This window comes from Pelophylax lessonae, assembly GCF_965119305.1.
Source record: "Pelophylax lessonae genome assembly, chromosome: 9".
NCBI classification, from domain to species: Eukaryota; Metazoa; Chordata; class Amphibia; order Anura; family Ranidae; genus Pelophylax; species Pelophylax lessonae.
This window is the reverse complement of record NC_138776.1, coordinates 255,951,827-255,977,538: the sequence shown is the minus strand read 5'-3', so window position 1 is coordinate 255,977,538 and position 25,712 is coordinate 255,951,827. Positions and strand designations below refer to the sequence as shown.

Sequence of the window (25,712 nt, the reverse complement as noted above, 5' to 3'; positions counted from 1 at the left end):
CCATTTGTGGTAGAGAATTCCACAATCCTGTAGCCCTTACTGTAAAGAACCCCCTGCGTAGCCCGAGGTTAAAACGCTTCTCCTCTAATCGCATTGTATGGCCTCATGTCCTCATACATTCCTTGCGACTGAATAGTTTATTTTCTATGCTCTGATCACCGTTGAGGTATTTGTAAATTGCTATCATGTCCCCTCTCAGGTGTCTCTTCTCCAGGAAGAATAAATTGAGCACTTCTAAATGTTCTTCACAATTAAGGTCCTCTAATCCCCTAATAAGTTTTGTTGCCCTTCTCTGTACTCTCTCCAGCTCCAACACATTACTGCTTTCTTGTTATCATGAACAAAGTCCATACAAACTAATTGTTACCACAAAATTATACTTGGTTCTGTATATTCTGAAAGAGGCAGTGGGTAGGGGTGGAGACAAGAAAAGAGGAGTACCTGCACCCATTCTTTGAGAAAAAAGCCCCGTATATAGCCATCATTAGGCCTCCTCCTCAGAATTTGAAGGTGTGTTCTACCAGCTACAATGTAGATCTTAAACATAGTCAGGTTTTCATCCGGAGCCACGGACTGGATGTGTATTTGGATCAGGAGGTAGACTTTGGATGCTATGTTTTATCTTCAGTTTCCCAGGCCAATAGGTTTTTATCTGCTGGTTTGCTGTCATGGGACATACTGGAAAAACAAATTTTACTGGTAATGGCATTTCCATGTACTCACTACGGCAGGACAGGCTTACTCCCTTCCTTGGTGTTTACTTGTCTTATTTTTTTTTTATGCAATTGTATGTGGTATAGAAGGGGGGAGGGGGGGTTGGCTTAACGTAAATGTACTTCTTCTTTCTATTTCTTGCCCTTTGCAGGTGGGCGGTTATAGGTGTGCTGTCAAGGTGATTACATGGCAGGGAATAACCCATAGGAGCAATTTGTGATTTTAATTTTTGTTATCAATATTTCCAACAGGAGGACCCAAAGATGATAATGGCGTGGCACAGTGTTCACCAGGAGTAAGCATTGTTACTCAAAATGTACATCACAAACGTAATCATATGGTAAGATCAACAGATCGGAATAAGTCTGAGGAGTCCAAAGATAAATCACCTGCTATTTACCCAAAGGCCCAACCAAGCTTTCACAGGGCAGATATATCACCAGATCCTTATGGACCTGAGGAATCTTCTCCCAACAACTTGCCTCCTTTTCAGGAAAAACGCTACACGTGTTCCGAGTGTGAAAAGTGCTTCAAGAAGAAATCCAAACTTATCGAACACATGAGAATCCACACTGGGGAGAAGCCCTTCTCGTGTCCCGAGTGTGGAAAGTCTTTCACTCAGAAATCCCTACTCAATAGACACCAGAGAGTCCACACCGGCGAGAAGCCCTTTTCCTGTGCGGATTGCGGGAAGTGCTTCCCCAGTAGAGGAAACCGTGATAAGCACATGAGAATCCACACTGGCGAGAAGCCCTATTCCTGTAACAAGTGTGGAAAATGCTTCTCCGATAAAGGGAACTGTGGTAAACACATGAAAACTCACACTGGGGAGAAATCTTTATCCTGTCCCGAATGTGGCAAATTTTTTGCGCAGAAAATGACACTAATCATCCACCAGAATACACACCTCTGAGGCCACTGAAAAACTTATGGTGACGTTTCTTGTTATGCTAGTAGAACGATTGTATGATAAAGATGAGGCAGTGTGAAAGGATCAGCCAAAAAAAGAAATGTCTTTATGGCAGAAGTAGTGTTTAGGTAACCCCTTATAGCAGAGAAAAACACTGGGATGCATAACAAAGGGTCCAATAAACCATTCTTTATCAGGTGTGCCGGGGGTTGACTCTGGTGAACTTACTTTTACAAGATGAAACTTCTCCAGAGAGATAGAAGAAATCTCTGAATCAAAACGTAGAAACACACAGAGGAGGGCGCCACTTAGGTTAAGCATTTAAAACATTTATTTTACAATACGTGGCAACTCACACATGAAGTAAGTTTGTGAAGGCACGTAGAGCCTAAGAAATCAGGACATCCAGGGAACCCTATAGCAGTGGCATCCAGTCCAAGGATTAAGCAGCACTGTCGCTGGCTGAGTAAGCATAGGAAATTTAGAGCACTTCCTGGTTGGGAGACTCCAGGGGAACACGGTGAATGATGTCAGGCCCTGGGGGGAAGTCCTGGGAGCATGACTTTGTGTTTTAAGGCCTCTTTGTCAAGCCTTGAAATGTGTAGCCACACCGCCAGGATGTCCCTCAGCATCTGACATCATGCATTGGGTTCCTCTGGAGTCTCCTACTAACCAGGAAGTGCTCTGAGCTTCCTATGCCTAGTTAGGAGGAGACTCAAGAGGAACCCAATAGATGTCAGATGCCGGGGGACATCCTGGGAGCATGGCTATGCGCTTCAAGGCTTGACAAAGAGACAGGAGCGCCTTGAAATATGTAGCAATGCTCCCAGGACATCACCCAGTGTCTTACATCATCCACAGAGTTCCTCTAGAGTCCCCTCCTGAACAGGAAGTGCTCTGAGCTTCCTATGCCTACCCAGCCAACGGCGGTGCTGCACAATTTATGGACTGGATGCCTCTTCTACAAGGTTCCCTGAATGTCCTGATTTCTTATGCTCTACATGCCTTCACAAACTTACTTCATGTGAGTTGCCAATTTTTTTTTTATCCTACAATAAATGTTTTAATACTGTACTTAGATAGTGCCCTCTGCTGTGTGTTTTAGGTCTTGAAAGGATCAGCCAACGAATATGGAAAATTGTGGTTTTATTCTTATTGTGTGGTCTCTTCTTTTCAATTTCTATTTTATTGTTCATGTTGTAGTTTTGCTTAAAACTTAAACTTTTTCTCTTGTCCATTCTGGGAATATTCCCCTTTTCCTGTTGTGTCAGACAGACAAAAACTGAGGGGAAATCTCTCCAACAAGCACACAGGCATCCAAAAAACTCATTATTTAGTAGGGTGCAGGAGAGATTGACCTGTTCTTTTTGTTTTTTTTTGGCTGTACATGCCACCAGCGAAAAGACTTCCAGTCCAGATGATAATTGTAACTAGGACAAGAAACCAGGACATTTTTTCAACAGAGATACAGACAACAAAAAAACATTCTATCAAAATTGGAAAAAGACCTTTTGCCTGAGTTTCCACTTGAAGAAGTTCTCTGGGAACATTGGTGGGGTCTTAGGCTGTCCTTCCTTAAGCTACATAACAGTATTCATTGCGTTACAGCAATAAAATTAAAGTTCTCATTTGTAACCCATAGTATGGCCTCTTGTTTAGTTTTATATGTATTGTTACCACTTATTACATTTACTTGCCCATCTCGTGTTCTGGGAGTGAGAAGTTCTTCTCATGTGCAGAAAGTCCTTTACCTGAGAAATTCCAATTTAATAAACACCGGAGAGTTCACACCGGTGTGAACACCGGAGAGTTCACACCTCCGAGAAGCTGTTTCCACGTTCCAAGTGCATAAAGTGTTTCTCTAAGAAATCCAAACTCAATAAACACCAGAGAGTGCCCACCGGCGACAAGCCGTTTCTCTGTTTTGATTGCGGAAAGTATTTCTCTGAGAAAACCAAACTCAAACACCATAGAGTTATCACCAGGGAGAAGCCCTTTGCCCGTTCTGAGTGCAGAAAGTGTTTCTCTGAGAAATCCAAACTCAATAAACACCAGTATTCACACCATCGAGAAGCTGTTTCCCTGTTCCAAGTGCATAAAGTATTTCTCTAAGAAATCCAAACTCAATAAACACCAGAGAGTTCACACCAGTGAGAAGCCATTTCCCTGTTCTGAGTGCGAAAAGTGTTTCTCTGAAAAATCCAAACTCAATAAACACCAGAGAGTTCACCCTGGCGAGAAGCCTTTTCCCTGTTTCAAGTGCAGAAAGTGTTTCTCTGAGAAATTCCAACTCCATAAACACCAGAGAGTTCACACCAGTGAGAAGCCGTTTCCCTGTTCTGAGTGGGGAAAGTATTTCTCGGAGAAATCCAAACTCATTAAACACCAGAGAGTCACACTTCTCGTCCATGTGCACTCTGGTGAGAAGCTCTTTTTCCCATTCTGAATGCAAAAAGTGTTTCCCAGAGAAATCCAAACTTGATAAACACCAGAGAGCTCAAACCACGAGAAGCCCTTTTCTTGTCCTGAGTGTAGAAAGTGTTTCTCAGAGAAATCCAATCTCAATAAACACCAGACAGTTCACACTGGTGAGAAGCCCTTTCCCTGTTCCGAGTGTGGAAAGTGTTTCTCTGATGGAGGGACCTGTAAAAAGCATATGGTGAGAAGCCATTTTCCTGTCCAGAATAAGACCAATGTTTGGCGCAGAAATTGACACTCATTCTCCACCAGGGAACGCACAGCGCCCAAGGCCTCTGAAAAATATTTTGATTTATTATTTATTGTGCATCTTCATTTTGCCTAAAACCCAAGCGTTTGCCCTTTTCCATTTTGAGGATTTTCCCTTCTTCCATGTGCCATGCAGACAAAAATTGAGGGGGAATCAATTAAACCATTTACTATTTAGTAGAGTGGGGAAGAGTTTGAAGAGTCTGATTTTTATGGATTTATGTGTCCCTGGGACAGAAAGTTAGAGAAATTTCCTCAACAGCAATGCAGATCGAAGTAACCTGACAAAGGTTCTCACCTTCACCATTCTATCAAAAATAGAAAATTACATTTTGGCTGGATTTCTACTTTACATAGTTACATATTTGGTAAGTTTGAATATAGACACCAGTCCATTCTGTTCAATCTGTGTGGGTGTGTGCATGAGTTTATTTCAGTAATAATTCACAAATCCTTGTATGTTGCGATTGCTAAGATGTCCATCTAATATTTTTTTTTTAATTGTCAATACTTCACGTGGATGCCACTGCTTGTGGAAGGGAATTCCACATGCTTACCCCTCTGACAGTAAAGAACCCTGCAGTTTAAGATGAAACCACTTGTCCTCCAGTTTCAATGAATTGAACGGACGTGGGTCTTTTTAAACTCCCTGCCACTAAATATTTTTTTTTCTCTATGCTAGAATCACCATTGAGGTATTTGTAAATCACTATCTTATCTCCTCTTAAGTGTCTCTTCTCCAGGAAGAAGAAGTTTAATGTGTGTAGTTATTCATCATAACTGAGGTCCTCCAGTCCCCTTATTAGACTTGTTGACCTTCTCTGGATTTTCTCCAGTTCCTGCACATTCTTCCTGAGGACTGGTGACCAGAACTGGATGGAATACTCCAGATGTAGCTAGACCTGAGTTTTATAAAGTGGCAGGATTATAGTTTTATCTCTGGAGTAAATCTTTTTAATGCATGCTGATATTCTGCTTGCTGCAGCTTGGCATTGCACACCATTGCTGAGTCTGTCATCTACTAGGACCCCCAGATCTTCTTCCATCCTGGAATCCCCCAGAGGTTCTCCCAAATTACATTTTTCAACATTAAACCTCATTTGTCACGCAGTTGCCCAAGCAATTATTTTCTTGAGGTCTACCTTTAGCTGCTGGCAGTCATCGAATGTAAATAATCCGACAGGCTGGTTTTAGCCAAGTCGATTGATGGATTGACCTGGATACAATCAGCCTGCCCATACATGGATTGAATCTTACCGGTCTCCTCGTGAACCGCCTGTATTTTAATCCATGCACGGCTGGCTTTCGTTTGGAGACCCCTGCTATAGTTGATCAATGAGGATAAGCTTCTGGGGGCAGCCATATTATTGTAGCCCATATATACTGCTTCCTCCAGCCTTTAACAAGACTGGCCGACAATAGCTTGTAAAAAAAATGGACCGTTTATTTGACAAACACACAAGATATACTGTATACCACACAAGAGGACATCTCCCTCCCGATCATATTACCCTAACAATATGAACTGTACACAGGAATATAATTACCATTGATAAACATTAAGTTAATTAAACTAGCCACCTGGACAATCAGGGATCTTATTCCAGGTCAGATTTGCTGGCATTGAACTCATAAAGTACAATACACATTATCCTAAGTATAAACACAGAACACTTATTAACCACTTGCCAACCACCAGCAATACATATACTGCAGCAGGTTGGCTCTGTCCCACGAAACGACGTACCTGTACATCGCGGGACCATGAGTGGGGGTGTGCGCACGCCCATTCGCCACAGGGTAAGCTGATCTGCAGGAACTGCCGCCGGGCACCCACGATCGCTCCCCGTGGAGACAGAATGGCAGTCTGCCGCTGTAAACACGGATGACCGCTGTTCTGTCAGAAATGAACACAAGGCTCCTGTGTTCCTCCTATTTAGAACACAGGTCCCTGTGTTCATTCCATAAGTACATCCCCCACACAGTTAGAAAGCACCCCATTGTACAATCGTGCAATTGTCAGTTAAAGTAACGCAGTGCCGAATCACAAAAAATGGCCTGGCCATTAAGGAGGGGGGGGTAAATCCTTCCGATCCAGAAGTGGTTAAACAGACAATAGCAGGAGACCCCAGTAGCAGGCTGTCCGGCTCCTACCTACAATAATCTATAAGGCAAAGCCCACACAACGTTCCATCCTTCTGATACAGTGGAAATTAATGTATCAGATTTCTTGAGGGATATTGTGGATAAATATTACTGTTCCATTTGAAGTAATTCAAACCATATTCTCAGTGTCCATAAAGTAGTTGTCCATCATTTTCTTGGTCACCCTGTGCCTCTAATAGACACAGGGTGACTTATACATAAGAGGGACCTGGGGAGCTGAGACAGGGATTTCCCAACCCCTCTAAGGTAGGCTGGGTTCCACGAGTCCCCCCCAAAGTGACTCCCATCACTACATACAACTAAATGAACATGTTGCGTGCCTTAGGAATTAATCCTGCTCTCAACTGACTTCAGTTTTTGGTGGGTATTATTCAGGTTGGTTTATGATGAACAGTGTGTTCCTTCAGGTCTGTTGGGCTACAACAAAATGGCCGAGAAGAAAAAAGTACAAAAGAGCCTGCCTTTTACCCATGATGCCTAGCATTGGGGGGATGGCCACTATTGTTGGAAGTGAATGGAGTTTGCGAGCAATGGAGGCAAACTGCACCAATCTGATGAAGAGGATATTACAGCTCACCCTGGAGATTGTCTACCTGCTGACCGGGGAGGTGAGGAGGATTCTGGGAGCATTAACCAAGACATTTGTTTTAATGTTATTGATTGATAGCGGCCTGAAAAATAACTTTGCTCCAGTTTTATTCCAGCAGCATATCACCAGTAGTGTCTAATGGGTATATATTTTTTACTTTTTTCCTGTAACAATTTTTTCTTTTGATGGCAAATTAGGGACACATTTCTATAAAACATTGCTCTGTACTCACAACTAGATGAATTTAAAAAAAATAATAAAGTATATATGTATGTATATACATCTGACACCAATGCTGGGGGGGAACTACTACGATTACTTACACAATTAATGGGGCCTATTATAATCCCACTTTCTCTTTCACGGTATACTGCAAAAAATGCAGTAGGACCAACATTGTAGGACATTAAGTTGCGTTACAACCCATTTATTTTGAATGGGTGGTCTAACTTGCACCTCAGAGTAGGAAACCACACTGCTATTGTGTAGCGTAGCCCTTTTGAAGTGTTTGGGGTCACGATTGAGGCCTTCTATAACTTTGAGATTGACGACCACTGGTCTAAAGCCTCCCATAGACATTTTATAACGGGGGAAAGTCTCATGCTGCTCTGTACCGTGCTAATAAGGTGCTGGTCCTACAGATGCTCTGTAGGCATCTTTGGCATAGATGACATCTTAGTACTGCTTTTCTGATGGTTGGGAGCTGCCGTAAAATGGAAAGCTTGCCAAAACACAACTGGATATTATTACTAAGTCTGATCAGTGTTCCCTCCATGCCCCATCCTTAGACAACGCCTATGTTCTCATGTCTTTCTGATCAGTATCAATGAGCCGGCCAAATAACCTTCATGACACATCAATCATTGCTTAGTTCTTAATCTAAGGTCATGACTTCTTCAATGCTTAAGAATTCACTTCTTTATGACCTCAAACTGCCACATCATAAGGAAGACCCCAAAGTATTACAAAGAGGGACCATACATTCAGGAAGTTGCAGTTTGATGTCCTGCACTGCAATTAATATTGTCTTGGCATAGTAGTATCTGATAAAAAGTGACTGGAAACAACTCAAAAGCCTATTTGCAAATATGAGAAGAAATATCATTACCTCTACAAGTGGCTGTTGATTAGATCCTAGCAAAGAGGGTCGATGATGGCAGCAAGTTGTAACTTCTGTTGTTGGGAAATGTATATAGTGATTACTAATTTCTCTCTACAGGATAACATAGTTGTGAAGAAAACATCGGGAGATGGACAGAACTACATTGTGGTTCCTCTACATTCGTTACTGGTTCCAGAAAGAAACAATGAGCAGAAGATTCTAGAAGTCACCAAGAAGATCCTTGACCTCCTGATGGAAGAGGTGAGCCGTGCCGGGAATTCTGGGTTATTATTCAGTAACAGACAAGGGATGTGTTTGGATGGTGACTGTATCATTGTGCGTGTCGGGTTCCTATAAGGTGTCAAGATGTCTCCATAGAAGCGCATTTTTGCTATTTTATTTTTTCTTTTACATTCAGAGTGGAAAATGGAGCCATTTGAATGTTAGGATCAAAAAAGAGATAAAAGTAGAAGAGGAGGAGGAAAGTAAAACCAAGGAGTGGGAGTGCTTAGAAGGAAACCAGGATCTCTACAAGGACGTCATGAAGAAGAATCAGCAGCCCCTCACATCACCGGGTAAGGGGAGACTTCATTGTAAAGGAGAGAGCAGTATGGAGGGTCCACCTAGATCCCCCATCATCTGATAAACACATAGAAACAATGTATTCAGTCAATGTGTGTGTTTCCTACAGATGGATCCAGTAATGGGAACCCACCAGAGAGATGTCCCCGTCCTCTGTATTCCCAGAATTCAACACAGGAAGATCACACCATCCCTCACCATCATCAGGTAGATGGGACTGGCAATGTTGAACTCAAACTTGGCTCTAACTGTATTAGATTATATTCTTCCTGTATTCTCAGGATATAAGTGCTCACTGTCAATTTGTTTTTTAGGGAATAGAAATGTTTTATATCGAAACTGAGGTGAAATTGGAAGAAGAAATTCATGTGAGTGGAAATCAACTGTCTATAAAAGAAGATGAAATGAAGGTGACAATTACCAAGGAGGGACCTTCTCTAGATGTCAGCATAGGCAAGTATTATAAAAATAAAACAGCTCTTCACGTTTTTATTTTAAGTGAATTTTTTCACATTTTAATTTATGACAAATCAGTAAACCATTTTACATTTTTAGACAGGGTGCACTATCCTTTAAAAGAAATAAAGTGGTTTGTTACGATATGTTGGAAAAGTGTCCAGTGAACCTATACCACATATCATGCATTGGAGATACTGTACACCATATGAAAGGTCCATCACCTTTTCTCACTATAACATCATGTTCCCAACAGATGAGCAGTAGATACTGTACACCATATGAAAGGTCCATCTCCATTGCTCAATATAGTGTCATGTTCCCAACAAATGAGGAGGAGATACTGTACACCATATAAAGGTCCATCTCCATTCCTCAATATAATGTCATGTTCCTAACAAATGAGGATGAGATACTGTACACCATATGAAAGGTCCATCTCCATTCCTCAATATATTGCCATGTTCAAAAGAAATGAGGAGGCGATGCTGTACACCATATGAAAGGTCCATCTCCATTCCTCAATATAACATCATGTTCCCAAAAAAATGAGGAGGAGATACTGTACACCATATGAAAGGTCCATCACCTTTTCTCACTATAAAATCATGTTCCCAACAGATGAGCAGGAGATACTGTACACCATATGAAAGGTCCATCCCCATTCCTCAATATAACGCCATGTTCCCAACAAATTCAGTTGGAGATACTTTAGAGCAAATGAAAGTGTTATTCCTTTTCCTCAATGTAATGTCATGTTCCCAACAAATAGGTGGAGAAAGGTCCATCTTGATTTCCTTCTATAGCAATATCATTAGTGTATGTAATATGTATTAGCGTGCTATGGTTGGTTGTATCGACCACCCTATCTGACTTCTATTCTGTCATTGTTGTTACCTCTGTTGGTGTATTACCGTTTTGAATACACACTATATTTATTCACGATTAATTTGATTATAGCGCAATAAATTTATCACTTTTTATTATTTTTTTTTTATATATATATATATATATAATTATTATTACTAAAAACATGTTTCTGACAGGAGGACATAATGGCTGGAATACCTCAGAGGAATGTTTTATTTCATCTGAAGATTTCAGTAAGAAAGATTATGGCTTGGCACAATATTGTCCAGAAGTAAGCCTTGTTACTCAAAATATACATCAAAAACTTAATCATATGGTAAGATCGATAGATCGGCTTAATTCCGAGGATGCCAAAGATAAATTTCATACTATTATCCCAAATGTCGCATCAAGCTTTCACAGTGCAAAAAAATCCCTGGATCCATCTAATCCTGAGGAATCTTCCCCCAATAATCTGAATCCTTTTCAGGATTGTAAAAAATCGTTCATAAAAAAACATGACCTTGTTGTATCCCAGAGAAGTAACCCCAGTGAAAAACGCTTTTCATGTGCTGAGTGTTGGAAGTCCTTTATAAAGAAATCCCATCTTATTGAACATCAGAGAATCCACTCTGGTGAAAAACCCTTTTCCTGTTCTGAGTGTGAGAAGTCCTTCAGAAAAAAGTCAAATCTCGTTGTACACCAGAGAATCCACACCAGTGAAAAACCCTTTTCTTGTTCCAAATGTGAGAAGTCATTCATAAAGAAATCGATACTCATTCAACACCAAAGAATCCACACCAGTGAAAAACACTTTTCATGTTCCGAGTGTGCGAACTCCTTCACAAACAAATCAAAACTCGTTCAACACCAGAGAATCCACACCGGAGAGAAGCCCTTCTTGTGTTCTGAGTGCGGAAAGTCTTTCTCCCTAAAATCGATACTCAAAACACACCAGAGGGTTCACACTGGTGAGAAGCCATTTTCCTGTTCTGAGTGCGGAAAGTGCTTCTCCGATAAAGGAAACTGTGATAAGCACATGAGAATTCACACTGGGGAGAGGCCGTTTTCCTGTTCAGAATGCGGAAAAAGTTTTGCACAGAAAGTGACTCTAATTATCCACCAGAAAACACACTCCGCCGGTGAAAAGCCCTATTCCTGCTCTGAATGTGGAAAGTGCTTCTCCATTAAATGGAACTGTGACAAACACATGAGGATTCACATTAGTAAGAAACCATCTTCCTGATGAGAATGAGGCAAATGTTTTCCAATAATTATCCACCAGAGAACACACACCACCCAAGGCCACTGAAAAACTGATGGAGTTCTATAGTCTCATGGTGGAGTCTCGTAGACTGAATTATGTCTGTAGAACGGTAAAGATGAGGAAGGGACACTAACAACCCAAAAGTGGTTTGCATCTATTCCATTCTGTCAAAAATGAAAAAGAAAGTTTTGGCTGGATTTCTTCTTTCATTAATAAAGTTCTTTGGGAACAGTGGTGGGGTCTGAGGCTATCCTTTGTTCTTGCACTGGACTTCAATTTTATTTAGAAAGTTTTCTGGGAACAATGGTGGGGTCTCGGACCTTCCTCCGTTCTTGCACTGGACTTACTCTTTATTTAGAGAAGTTTTCTAGGGACAATGGTGGGGTCTCTGGCTGTCCTTTGTTCTTACACTAGACCTAGATTTTTATTCAGAGAAGTTCTCTGGGAACAATGGTGGGGTCTCAGGCTGTCCTTCTTTAATACGTTCCATAAAATTATTCATTGAGTGACAGCAATACAATAAAGTTCCCATTGTTAAACCATAATGTGGACTTTTGTTTCTGTTACCATTACTTGTTCTTCACCAGCAGCACTATGTGGGTGACTTGGCCTTTGGAGAAGGTTATTTTTTTTCTAAATGAAGAGACAGTAAATATATTATCTGCTGTATAGTCTGCCAGAGCTAAAGAGGGAGTTGAGAGATTGAGTATCTAGCCTGTTGGTCTGTGGGTGCCAGAGGGTACAGATACTTAACATGGGGAAACACCAACAGACAATAAGGGAAGGCCATGACAGAGATCTAATCAAACAATAGTCTTTGCCCTTTTTCAGTTTATCCAAAACTAAAGATAATATTTGCACTCATAGTGCAGTCCTTACAGAGTAAAGATGTCTGCAGGGGTGTAACCATAAATCAGCTAACAGTTCCCAGATGGGTGATTAAACTTCCTAAGCTGGCCCTCACTCCCAGCCATCTGAAATAGCTTCTGCAAAGAAGGAAAATCATGGTTATGGCCTTCTATCAACAGAAGGTCTGTTGTCTGTGGGACAAGTCCTCAGACCTGGGTTTGCCCTGCACACTTACCCCTTTTCTTGAACCCCCTGCAGACCCAGCCTGGCTGACTTGCACACTCACTCCTTCTCCAGAACCTCCTGCCAACTCAGCCTGGCTACCCTGCACCCTTTCTCCCTCTACTGACCTAAAGCAAACTCAGCATTGCTCCCCTGCACAACCGCTCCCTCTACCGACCCTCCTGCAGACTCAGCCTGTTTGAAAGGGGGTTGTCAAGTATGTTGGGATTGTGGACCTGCCTTTGCAGCCTGCTCAGAAAGCGCACCAGTGCAGGTTAAAGCTGACCAGGTACAGGGAAAAACAAAAATGAGAAGCATGGAACACAGGACTTACAGACAGTGGTGTATTTAGGTTTAGTGCTGCCCTAGGCCGGACTAAACTCATGCATCCCCCTAATTTAACTATGACCCACCCCTTCCTCTCAAGGCCACACCCTTCATGTTTCAGACCCGCCCTGTCATCTGTAAACTACACCCCTTCCTCTTTAGGCTCCACCTTTTCCTCTTAGAGCTCCACCTCTTCCTCTCTGTATATTAAAAGTGGGTACAAAGTGCCTACTTGTATATTTTGTTGATTTGTATGGGTACATCAGTTCGTGGGAGCGAACTCCTGGGGGCCCCCGCTAAGCAGCGGGGTAGCCAAACCACGGGGCCGGCGGCTGCAATTGCCGCCGGGCACCCGTGATCGCTCCCCGCTGAGAGAGAACAACCGTCTGCTGTTGTAAACACAGCAGACCAGACCGTTCTTTTCTCTGAAATGATCACAGAGCGCCTGTGATCCTCCTATTTAGGAACAAAGGTCTCTGTGTTCATTTCACAAGTCCCTTCCCCATACAGTTAGAAAACACTCCCCTAGGCTCACACTTAACCCTTTGATCACCCCTGGGTTAACCCTTTCCTTGCCAGTATCATTATTACAGTAACAGTGCATATTTGTAGCACTGATTATTGCAGTAATGTCACTGGTCCCCCCCAAAAGTGTTTAAAAATGCCAGTTATTGTCTGATCTGTCAGCTGCAATGTTGCAATCCCGCTACAAATCGCAGGTCGCCGCCATTACTAGTAAAAAATAAATAAATAAAAATGACATAAATTTACTTTTGCGCAAACCAATCAAAATACGCTTATTGGGATATTTTTTTTTACCAAAGATACGTAGCAGAATAAAATTTGCCTAAAATGAATAAAAAAATAGATTTTAATTTTTTTTTTTTATTGGGAATGTTTTATAGCAGAAAGCAAAAAATATTGTTTTTTTTTTCCAAATTGTCACACTTTTTTGTTTATAGCGCAAAAAATTAAAATCACAGAGGTAATCAAATAACACCAAAAGAAAGCTCTATTTGTGGGGGGAAAAAGAACATAAATTTTATTTGGGTACAGCTTCGCATGACCGTGCAATTGTCAGTTAAAGTAACGCAGTGCCGAATCGCAAAAAATGGCCTTGTCATGAAATGGGGTAAAACCTTTCGGTCCAGAAGTGCTTAACATCATCTCTATAAATTTACCCAAATCATGTAATAACATTGGTAAATAGCAGCGCTTCAAAGCTAATATAAAATGCATTGGTGTTAAACAATGGTCTAACAGTGTCCACTGATCCAGTGCATAATATAGATGGAAGATGTGAGTAGCAGTAACATGTGTTTTAAATCTCTCAATTCATCTTCCTTTGTAGTGGAAAAACTGTACCCAAATTCACACTGGTCATACAATCTTCATAACACACCAAGTGAGCCACACGTGTCACTGCTTCCCCATCACATATACACTCACCAGATGCTTTCCCATCACATATACACTCACCAGATGCTTTCCCATCACATAAACACTCACCAGATGCTTTCCCATCACATATACACTCACCAGATGCTTCCCCATCACATATACACTCACCAGATGCTTTCCCATCACATATACACTCACCACATGACTTTTCCTCACACTCTCATGCTCTAAAAAGTAAAGCACAAACACTTACATTTTCTCTGTCCTCTTGCCTTGTTGAGTGACCCTCTGTTCCCCTGCAGCCTCTTGTCCATCTCCTCCTGTGGGCAGGCTGGGGAGTGTAGTCTCTGCCCCTAGGGATTGATATGGGGCCGCTGGTGATAGAGACTACATGTCCCACGATGCTTTGCAGCACATGGAGTCCTGACAAATGATGGGCTCCCTCGCCCTGCCAATGAGGAAGCAGGGGAGGGAACAGAGCAGGTGGCTGCTCTCACACACTGCAGTGTGAAGAGGGGGGGAGGAGCTAACAGGCTTGCTCTCACTCTGAGTCTGTAAGAGGATTAGTGAGAGCAACCAGTGGGGCTGTGAGTGACAGAAAAGCCCCCCCCCACCTAAGAATGTGCCACCTGAACCGAATGCTGATAAGTGCCACTTTATAGCAAGCCGCCGGGGACTGTATGAGTGCGGGAGGCGGCCGCGGGAGGCAGACACGGGAGTTGGGACTCAGAGGACGGATGGGTTTTTTTTTTCATGCGGGTGGCGGCTTTTTTGCCGCCCGCCCTGCAAAGTGCCACCTTAGGCCTGGGCCTTGTCGGCCTAGACCAAAATACAGCACTGCTTACAGTAGTTGCAGGAGTATAGTACAGCACTGGGGTGCTGGTTTTATAGGAAGACAGGACAAGGAATACTAGTAGGAAACAATTACTGAACTGGGGTGCAGAGCTCACAGACAGGAGTATCTTGCATCAGTGGGATGCTGAGCTTTCAGGAACCCACAGGGTACAATATGAATGAGAAACATAGAAGTGCACAGGGGTCCCAGAAAATGCAGGTACACAGGATACAGTTGAGGTATATGAAGAGTCTAGGACAGGAAGGATAGCTATTGGTACTGTCTGGGGAAAACCCAGTCTGCTTGCATGTACAGTGAAGGTGAGGGCCCTTGGAAGAGTTGAAGCGAGGCGCAGAGTCTAAAGTCTTCTCTAGAGCTCCTGAAGGTGGAGATGGGTTGCACTGCAGGCAGCTCCCAGGTTGCGGTTCTCAGACTCACTAAAGCACGCAGCTACCGGAAAATAGGTGTTGCACATATGGATGATAAACTCTGCAGTGTGAAAGGGGGGGGCAAAATTAGGGTGCTTTAATAAATGGTAGCTGCAAAAAAATAGAGAACATTCGTTAATCTGAGGGAACAGGGGTATAACTGACCAATCAGGCATATTATTCTGATAACCCACTTAATATTGAGTAGATCCCCCTTTTGCCTCCCAGACAGCCCTGACCAGTCAAGACATGGAATCCACTAGACCTCTTGAGGTATGCTGTGGTATCTGGTACTAAGCTGTCAGTCGCAGATCCTTAAGTCCTGTAAACTGTGAGGTGAAGTCTCCATAGATCAAGCTTGTTTTTCCAGCACATCCCACAGATGCTCGAATGGATTTGAAGGCCAAGTCAAAACTTTGAACTCGTTGTGTTCCTCAAACCATTCTTGAATTCATCAGACTGGGCCACCTTCTTCCATTGCTCCGGGGCCAAGTTCTGAAGATCATGTCTTGGTTGTAGGCATTTTTGGCCGTGAACACGGGTCAGTATGGGCACCCTGACCTAAGTACGGCTATGCAGCCCTATACACAACAAACTGCGATGCTCTGTGTGTTCTGACATCTTTCTATTGGAACCAGCATTAACTTTTTCAGCAATTTGAGCTCCAGTAGCTCTTCTATTGGACCGGACTACATGGGCCAGCCTTCACTCCCCACGTGCATCAATTAGCCTTGGCCCCCCATGACCCTGTCACTGGTTCACTGATTTTCCTTCCTTGGACCATTTTTAGTCGGTCGTGACCACTGCAGACCTGGAACATCCCACATGAGTTTGCAGTTTAGGAGGTATGGAGATTACACTGGGAAACACTGGGGGTATGGAAATGACACTGGAAGGCACCGGGGGTATAGAGACCACACTGGAAGGCACTGGGGATATAGAGACCACACTGGAAGGCACTGGGGATATAGAGACCACACTGGAAGGCACTGGGGATATGAATATCACACTGGAAGGTACTAGGGGTATGGAGATCACACTAGAAGGCACTGGGGGTATAGAGACCACACTGGAGGGCACTGGGGATATGAAGATCACACTGGAAGGTACTGGGGGTATGGGGACCACACTGTATGACCCTGGGGATATGGAGATCACACTGGGGGTATGGAGTTTACACTGGAAGACACTAGGGGTATGGAGATAACACCAGAAGGCACTGGGGGTATGGAGATCCCACCTGGAGGCACTGGGGGTATGGAGATCAAACCTGGAGGCACTGGGGATATGGAGATCACATCTGAAGGCACTGGGTGTATGGAGATCACACTAGGGGTATGGAGATCACACCTGAAGGCACTGGGGGTATGGAGATCACACCTGAAGCCACTGGGTCTATGGAGATAACACTGGGGGGTATGGAGCTCACACCTGAAGGCATTGGGTGTATGGAGATCACACCTGAAGGCACTGGGGGAATGGAGATCACACCTGAAGGCACTGGGGGAATGGAGATCACACCTGAAGGCACTGGGGGTATGGAGATAACACCTAAAGGCCCTGGGGGTATGGAGATCACACCGGAAGGCACTGGGGGTATTGAGATCTCACCTGAAGGCACTTGGGGTATGGAGATCACACCTGAAGGCACTGGGGGTATGGAGATCACACTGGAAGGCACTGGGTGTATGGAGATCACACTGGGGGGTATGGAGATCACACCTGAAGGCACTGGCGGTATGGAGATCACACCTGAAGGCACTGGGGGTATGGAGATCACACCTGAAGGTCACTGGGGGTATGGAGATCACACCTGAAGGTCACTGGGGGTATGGAGATCACACCGGAAGGCACTGGGGGGGACACTGGGAGTCTTCTTAATTAGGAAATACTGGGGGCAGAGGCTTAACTAGAACCTTCAGGGCCCCGGTGTAAGAAACCATGAAGCTCCCCCATGACCCCTGCCCGGGGGCCCATTTCTTCAATTACAGGGCTCTTTCCACTGATCCTGGGGCCCTTTACTGGGGTATGGAGATCACACCTAAAGTCACTGGGTGTATGGAGATAACACCTGAATGCACTAGGGGTATGGAACTCACACTGGAAGGCACTGGGTGTATGGAGATCACACTGGGGGTATGGAGGGAACACCGGAAGGCACTGGGGGTATGGAGATCACACTGGAAGGCACTGGGTGTATGGAGATCACACTGGGGGTATGGAGATCACACTGGAAGGCACTGGGTGTATGGAGATCAGACTGGGGTTATGGAGATCACACCTGAAGTCACTGGGAGTATGGAGATCACACCTGAAGGCACTGGCTGTATAGAGATAACACCTGAAGGCACTGGGGGTATGGAGATCACACCTAAAGGCACTGGGTGTATGGATATCACACCTGAAGGCACTTGGAGTATGGAGTTCACACCTGAAGGCACTGGGGTTATAGATATCACACCTAAAGGCACTGGGGGTATGGAGATCACACCTGAAGGCACTGGGGGTATGGAGATCACACCTGAAGGCACTGGGGGTATGGAGATCACACCCGAAGGCACTGGGGGTATGGAGATCACACTGGGGGTATGGAGATCACACCTGAAGCTAAGCTGAATCACCGATCTCTGTGTGCCTCTGTTTAATCCATCCCCAAAACATTTAGTAAGCACATTTAGGGAACACATTTACCCCCTGATCAGCGGGAGCCAATCAGTGGGTCCGGTGGATGCGATGTCCCGATAAAAATCGTTGATCGCCGCCATTAGTAAAAAATAGAATAAAAGTCCATAAATCTATCCCGTGGTTTGTAAACGCTATAACTTTTGCGCAAACCAATTATTATACGCTTTTTGGGATTTTTTTTTTTACCAAAAATATGTAGCAGATGAAAAAAATTTACCTAAACTGATTAAAAAAATGTTTTTTTTTATTTATTTTTTTTGGGAATGTTTTATAGCAGAAAATAGAAAATATTGGTGTTTTTTCAAAATTGACGCTCTTTTTACCAAACAATATACGCTTATTGGGATTTACATACATGCAGAATACCTATTGGCCTAAATTGATGAAGAAATTCGATTTTTTTACATTATTTTTTGGTATGTTTTATAGCAGAAAGTAAAAAATATATATATATTTTTTCAGAATTGTCGCTCTTTTTTTGTTTATAGCGCAAAAAATAAAAATCGCACAGGTGATCAAATACCACCAAAAGAAAGCTCTGTTTGTGGGAAAAAAAGGACATCAATTGTATTTGGATACGGCGTCGCACAACCAAGCAATTGTCAGTTAAAGCAACGCAGTGCCGAATTGCAAAAAAATGGCCTGATCATTAAGGCTGGCCATACACCATACATACTATGTAGTGCAAGGGCCTGCCTGATTGCATACAAATTGAAAGTGTTCAGGTTTGAACTTATATTATATGGTTTTGGTAAATCCTAAAGGAAAGTTGAACAAGAAAATTGTATAGTGTATGGCCAACCTAAGGGGGAAAATCTTCCGGGGCTGAAGTGGTTAAGTCATTTTTCTAGCAAAAAAAACACAAATACTTTGAGTTGCGGCACACGTGCAAAACTCTTCCGCAAGTGAAGATGATGTTGATGGGGCAACAGAGGATTTGAACACTAGGTATCCATTTTTCCTGATTCCTGTAATTAGGGGTCTCCAGTTGTTCAGGAACTACAATTCCCATCATGCCTAGTCATGTATGTGAATGCCAGAGTTTTGCAATGCCTCATGGGATGTGTAGTTCTGCAACAGCTGGAGGGGCGTTGGGAAATATGATGGGGTAGGGAAATCTGATAGAACGCCGTAGTTTGGAGATGTCTGCTGTATTTGATCAATGAAGACAAGCTTCTAGCAGCCATTTAATTGTAGCCCTTATATGAAGATATGTTGACATATAACTAAATAAATATAACAAATGTCAATCTTCTTTAGATTTTTCCTTTAGATTTACCAAAATCATATAATATGAGGTCAAACCTAAACACTTAAAATTTATATGCAATCAGGCATTCCCTTGCACTACATAGTTCAAGATAAATCTAAAGGAAACCAAACAACAAAAGTTGTATAATGTGTATCCAGCTTTAGAAATTCTTGATGTTCCCATCTGATGGTCATTTTTGTTTGATTTCACTAACAGAAGTCCTCAGGTTTTATCGTCGTTTTATAATGAAAAGAGTGTTCCTCCAAGTCTGTGGGCTACAAAAAAATGGCCGACAGGAACCAATCTCAGAAAAAGCCTGTCTTTCACCCATGAAGCTGAGCACTGGGGGGATGGTCTCTATTGTTGCAGGAAGTGAATGGAACAGAGTTGGGAGCGATGGAGGCAAACTGCACCAACCTGACGGAGAGGATATTACAGCTCACCCTGGAGATCATCTACCTGCTGACCGGGGAGGTGAGGAGGATTCTGGGAACGCCACAAACACCTTTGGTTCATTTTATTGATTGATACCGGCAAGAAAAAATAACTTTCCTCCGGATTTATTCCAGCAAGTGCCGTGTTTTTTTTGTTTGCTATTTTTATTCGTAACGTTTTTTATTTTTTTAACTGCCAAAAAAATGCCACACATTTTATATGTAAAAAAAAAAAATCTTTTTATGCAACTGGATGAAATTTATTTTTTTTTAATTGAAAACCGGTCACAGAATACGTTTTACAGAATTGGCGTTCCTGATAGCTGGATAATTGCGAACGTTTTTGTTTCTAAGGAACTTTTTTTTTTCGTTTTGTTACGTTATCACGGGTATGCATGTTCTTCTTTCTCATTCTTTCATGTTCGTTCTGCCCACCGTACATATACTGTGGCAGCGCGGATGTGACACTTCCATGTCTGGGACGCACGTGCATGCCGCTGGCGACCCGTTCCGGCTGTGATCACACACAGCCAGAGCCAAGCGGCAGGTAGTCGTCGAGTACAGAGGCAGAACGGCAGTCCGCCTATGTAAACAGGGCAGATCGCTGTTCTGTCAGAGGGGAAGACATGGATCCTGTGTTCCTGCAAAGCAGGGACATGAATCAGTGCCTTCCCCCTAGTCAAATCACCTCCCCCACAGTGAGTAAGCACAGGCTAGGCACACATTTAACCCTTTGATCACCCTGATGTTATCCCCTTCCCAGCCAGTGTCATTTTGCACATTTTTATCACTGATCACTGGTTCCCGCAAAGTGTTAGTTAGTGTTCGATTGTTTGCCGCAATATCGCAGTCACACCATAAGTCGCTGATTGACGCCATTACTAGTAACAAAAAATAAAATAAAAATATTTCGTAGTTTGTAGAAGCTATAACTTTTGGGCAAACCAAACAATATACGCTTAGTGCCGGTTCACACTGGGGCGACCTGTGAGGCGACCTGGTCGCCTCACAGGTCGCCGTAGGTCGCCTCCCATAGGGAAGCTGCGGACCCGTTCTAATAGGAGCGACACAAGTCGCTCCGACCTAGAAAAAGGGTCCGGAGCTTCTTTGGGGCGACCAGGAGGCGACCGCCATAGACTTCAATGTTATGAAGTCCGTGGCGGCCGCTCCGAGGTCGCAGCGCGCTGCTCGCACCGCGATCTCGGAGGTCGCCCCTGCAAGTAGCGTCGCGGTAATGTGAACCGGCGCTTATTGGGATTTTTTTTTTTTTTTTTTACCAATAACCTGTAGAAGAATAAATATTGGCTTAAACCGATGAGAAATTCAATTTTTTTTCTTTTTTGTATTTTTTATAGCAGAAAGTAAAAAATATTGTGGTTTTGTTTTTTTTAAGGCTACATTCACACCTGAGCGTAGCGTTTTCGCGCGATTTTACCGCGATTTTTGTGCAGGCGTTTTTAGATTGAATAGAGATCAATGGAAAACGCCTGTAATCTGCCCAAAAAGAAGCTCATGTACTTTTTTGAGCGTTGGGCGTTTTGCTCACAGCGTCAAAACGCTCAGATATGAACAGAGGCCATTGAAATGAATAGGATTTGTCTTGTTGGGCGTTTTGAGAGCTGATCCTAGAGCAGAAAAACTCCCCAAAAACGCCCCAAAATGCCTACATGTGAACAGAGCCTTAGAATTGTCTTTATTTTTTTGTTTACAGCGCAAAAAAAACCCCCAAAAAAATGCAGAGGTGATCAAATACCCCCGAAAGAAAGCTCTATTTGTGGGGGAAAAAGGACATCAATTTTATTTGGGTACAGCGTCGCACGGCCGCGCAATTGTCAGTTAAAGTAAAGCAGTGCCGTATCGCAAAAAATGGCCTAGTCATGAAGGGGGTAGATCTTCCGGAGGTCAAGTGGTTAATGTAGCGTAGCGTCCTTTTCTCTGAGTACTGTGTAAGGTAAAAGGGTCGTTGTCCTCAATTCTTATCATCCTATTGCTTGCGTTAAAGCCCCGGCAGGCTAGGGTTGGGAGAGTTTACACAGGGCTGTCCTTACTCCTTTGTTTTGCCAGTATTCAATCTCCTGAATGCAGCAGGATAACCCAAAGTACCGAAAATACTTCATCCTGTGTCCCTTAAAGTGTTATCAAACCCAAACACAATCATTTATTATATTGCAGCTTACCAATTCTTAGATGCGATGGCTACATTCATTTTCTTTTATAGGCTTTCTTTCTTCTATCGTCCTCTGGTGATCCAGCCAGTAAGTCTAGTGTTTTTCAAAAGCATAAGTTCTCTTCCACATGTATCAGTTTACGGGGATGGGACAAACTGTTGAACACTGACAGGGGTGCTTTACCGCTTGACGTCCGCATTATAGCCGAATGACGGCCTACCTCAAATGCCGGTAGGGCGTCCATTTACGTCCTCCCGTTCACTCTGTGATCGCCAACTTCTTGGGATTTGGCTGATAACAGAGCAAGGTAAAGGGCCAATCACAACGGGCCCTTTACCACCTGATCAGCTGTCAGCCAATGACAGCTGATCACGGAAGTAAACAGAAGCCAGAAGCAATTTACCTTTTTTTTTTTTTTTCGCGCTCTCAGTGTGAAGAAAAGAATAGAGCTGGTAACCGGCTTCTGTTAGCAGGACATCGGTCCCCTAGGTGCCCACCAGTGCTGCTATTCAGTGCCCTCCAATGATGAAAATCCATGCCCACCAGTGCCACCTATCAGTGCCTCCTGATCAGTGCCCACAAGTGCTGCCTATTAGTGCCACCTATCAGTGCCACCCATTAGTGCAGCCTCATCAGTGCCTCCTGATCAGAGCCCTCCAGTGCTGCAAATCCATGCCCACCAATGCCATCTAATAGTGCCCACCAGTCACACCTATCAGTGCTGCCAATCAGTGCCTCCTGATCAGTGCCCGCAAGTGCTGCCTATTAGTGCTACCTCCCTGTGCCGCCTATCAGTGCCACCCATTAGTACAGCCTCATCAGTGCCTCCTGATCAGTGCCCTCCAGTGCTGCAAATCCATGCCCACCAGTGCCATCTAATGGTGCCCACCAGTGCCACCTATCAGTGCTGCCAATCAGTGCCCCCCAGTGCTGCCTATTAGTGCCACCTCTTAGTGCCACCCATTAGTGCAGCCTCATCAGTGCCTCCTGATCAGTGCCCACCAGTGCCACCTCATCAGTGCAACTTATCAGTGCCCATCAGTGAAGGAGGAAAATTACCTGTTTGCAAAATGTTGTAACAAAATATGAAAAACTTTTTGTTTTGTTGAAAATTTTCGGTCTTTTATTTGCTTGTTTAGCAAAAAATTAAAATCCAGTGGTGATTACATACCACCAAAAGAAATCTCTATCGCTGTGAAAAAAAAATAACAATTTAATTTGGGTATAGTTTACATGACCGCGCAATTGGTCAATGGTTTGCTGTGACTTGCTGAAAGAGAGCGGCTGTGAATCAGATCCTAGCAAATAAAAACGATGATGGCAGCAGGTTAGCGTCTTTAGCTGGGAAATGTTTATAGTGATTGCTAATCTCTCTCCACAGGATAACATAGTTGTGAAAAAGACATTGGGAGGTAGAAAAAGCCCAGTTATGGTCCCTCTACATTCCTTACTGATTCAAGAAAAAAACAATGAACAGAAGATCCTAGAAGTAACCAAGAAGATCATTGACCTCCTGACGGGAGAGGTGAGCGGTGCCGGGAATTCTGGGACATTATCCAGTAACAGACAAGGGATGTGTCTGGATGGTGAATGTATCAGTGTGTGTGTCAGGTTCCTATAAGATGTCAGGATGTCTCCATTGAAGAGCAGAAGCATTAATTATACTTTTATTTTACTTTTACATTCAGAATGGAAACTGGAGCAATTTTAATATTGTTATCAAAGAAGAGATAAAAGATGGAGAGGAGGAGGAGGACATGATGAAGGAGCAGGAGTGTTTAGAAGGACACAAGGATCTCTACAAGGACGGCACAATGGAGAATCAGCCGCCCCTCACATCACCGGGTAAGAGGAGACTTTATTGTAACAGAGAGAGCAGTACGGAGGATCCACCTAGATCCCCCATCATCTGATAAACACATAGAAACAATGTATTCAGTCAGTGTGTGTGTTTCCTACAGATGGATCCAGTAATGGGAACCCACCAGAGAAATGTCCCCGTCCTCTGTATTCCCGGGACTCCACACAGGAAGATCAGGAGATCCTTCACCATGATCAGGTAGGTGGGACTGAGGATGCTGAATGCAAACTCGCTCCTAAACTATATTAGATGATAATCTTCTTTGCAGTCTCAGGATAATAGTGCTCACCATCATTTTGTGATTTTTAGGGGGTAGACGTGATCAATATCAAAACTGAGGTTAAAGAGGAAGAAGAGATGTATATGAGAGGAAACCAAATGTCTATGACGGAAGATGAAATGATGGTGACAATTACTAAGGAGGAATCTTCTCTGGATGTCAGCACAGGTATCTATTATATACAAAAAAAATGCAGCAGTTTAGATATGCGGATTGATCAAATATAATGAAAAATCAACAAATTTTTGGACAGGGTGTGCTATCTTTCAAAAGAATAAAATTGGCTAGTTATGATATGATGGAAAAGTATTCATTCTACCTATATTATATCCTATACCATGGAAATACTGTACACATATGAAAGGTTGTCAATATAACATCGTGTTCTCAACAAATGGGGAGGGGATACTGTACACCATATGAAAGGTCCATCTCCATTCCTCAATATAACGTCATGTTCCCAACAAATGAGGAGGAGATACTGTACACCATATGAGAGGTCCATCTCCATTCCTCAATATAACGCCATGTTCCCAACAAATGAGGAGGAGATACTGTACACCATATGAAAGGTCCATCTCCATTCCTCAGTATAATGTCATGTTCCCAACAAATGAGGTGGAGATGCTGTACACCATATGAAAGGTCCATCTCCATTCCTCAATATAACGTCATGTTCCCAACAAATGAGGAGATACTGTACACCATATGAAAGGTCCATTTCCATTCATCAATATAAAGTAATGTACCCAACAAATGAGGTGGATATACTGTACACCATATGAAAGGTCCATCTCTATTCCTCAATATAACGCCAGGTCCCCAACAAATGAGGAGGAGATACTGTACACCATATGAAAGGTCCATCTCCATTCCTCAATATAACGTCATGTTCCCAACAAATGAGGTGGAGATACTGTACACCATATGAAAGGTCCATCTCCATTCCTCAATATAACGTCATGTTCCCAACAAATGAGGAGATACTGTACACCATATGAAAGGTCCATTTCCATTCATCAATATAAAGTCATGTACCCAACAAATGAGGTGGATATACTATACACCTTATGAAAGGTCCATCTCTATTCCTCAATATAACGTCATGTTCCCAACAAATGAGGAGGAGATACTGTACACCATATGAAAGGTCCATCTCCATTCCTCAATATAATGCCAGGTCCCCAACAAATGAGGTGGAGATACTGTACACCATATGAAAGGTCCATCTCCATTCCTCAATATAACGTCATGTTCCCAACAAATGAGGAGGAGATACTGTACACCATATGAAAGGTCCATCTCTATTCCTCAATATAACGCCAGGTCCCCAACAAATGAGGAGGAGATACTGTACACCATATGAAAGGTCTATCTCCATTCCTCAATATAATGCCAGGTCCCCAACAAATGAGGAGGAGATACTGTACACCATATGAAAGGTCCATTTCCATTCCTCAATATAATGTCACGTTTCCAACAAATGAGCTGGAGGAAAGTCCATCTCTATTCCTCACCATATCAATGTCATCAGTATACATAGACCTCTTACCCAGTGTGCTATACTTACTTTGTACACCAAATCTGACTTCTATTCTTTGTGTTTTT

At 43.1% G+C, this 25,712-nt stretch overlaps 1 protein-coding gene across 1 annotated transcript in view; it reads left to right on the top strand.

Moving 5' to 3' along the window:
- The window catches only part of LOC309564392 (uncharacterized protein), a 135,317-nt gene that overhangs the window by 90,242 nt on the left and 19,363 nt on the right, over positions 1-25,712 (top strand). The window contains exons 19-29 of the mRNA XM_082269021.1: positions 966-1,624; positions 3,762-4,044; positions 6,893-7,125; positions 8,627-8,783; positions 9,112-9,243; positions 10,344-11,321; positions 19,702-19,835; positions 23,345-23,488; positions 23,652-23,808; positions 23,925-24,022; positions 24,134-24,272. Coding sequence (XP_082125147.1) covers positions 966-1,624; positions 3,762-4,044; positions 6,893-7,125; positions 8,627-8,783; positions 9,112-9,243; positions 10,344-11,321; positions 19,702-19,835; positions 23,345-23,488; positions 23,652-23,808; positions 23,925-24,022; positions 24,134-24,272 — 3,114 coding nt within the window. The remainder of the gene's footprint in view (positions 1-965; positions 1,625-3,761; positions 4,045-6,892; positions 7,126-8,626; positions 8,784-9,111; positions 9,244-10,343; positions 11,322-19,701; positions 19,836-23,344; positions 23,489-23,651; positions 23,809-23,924; positions 24,023-24,133; positions 24,273-25,712) is intronic.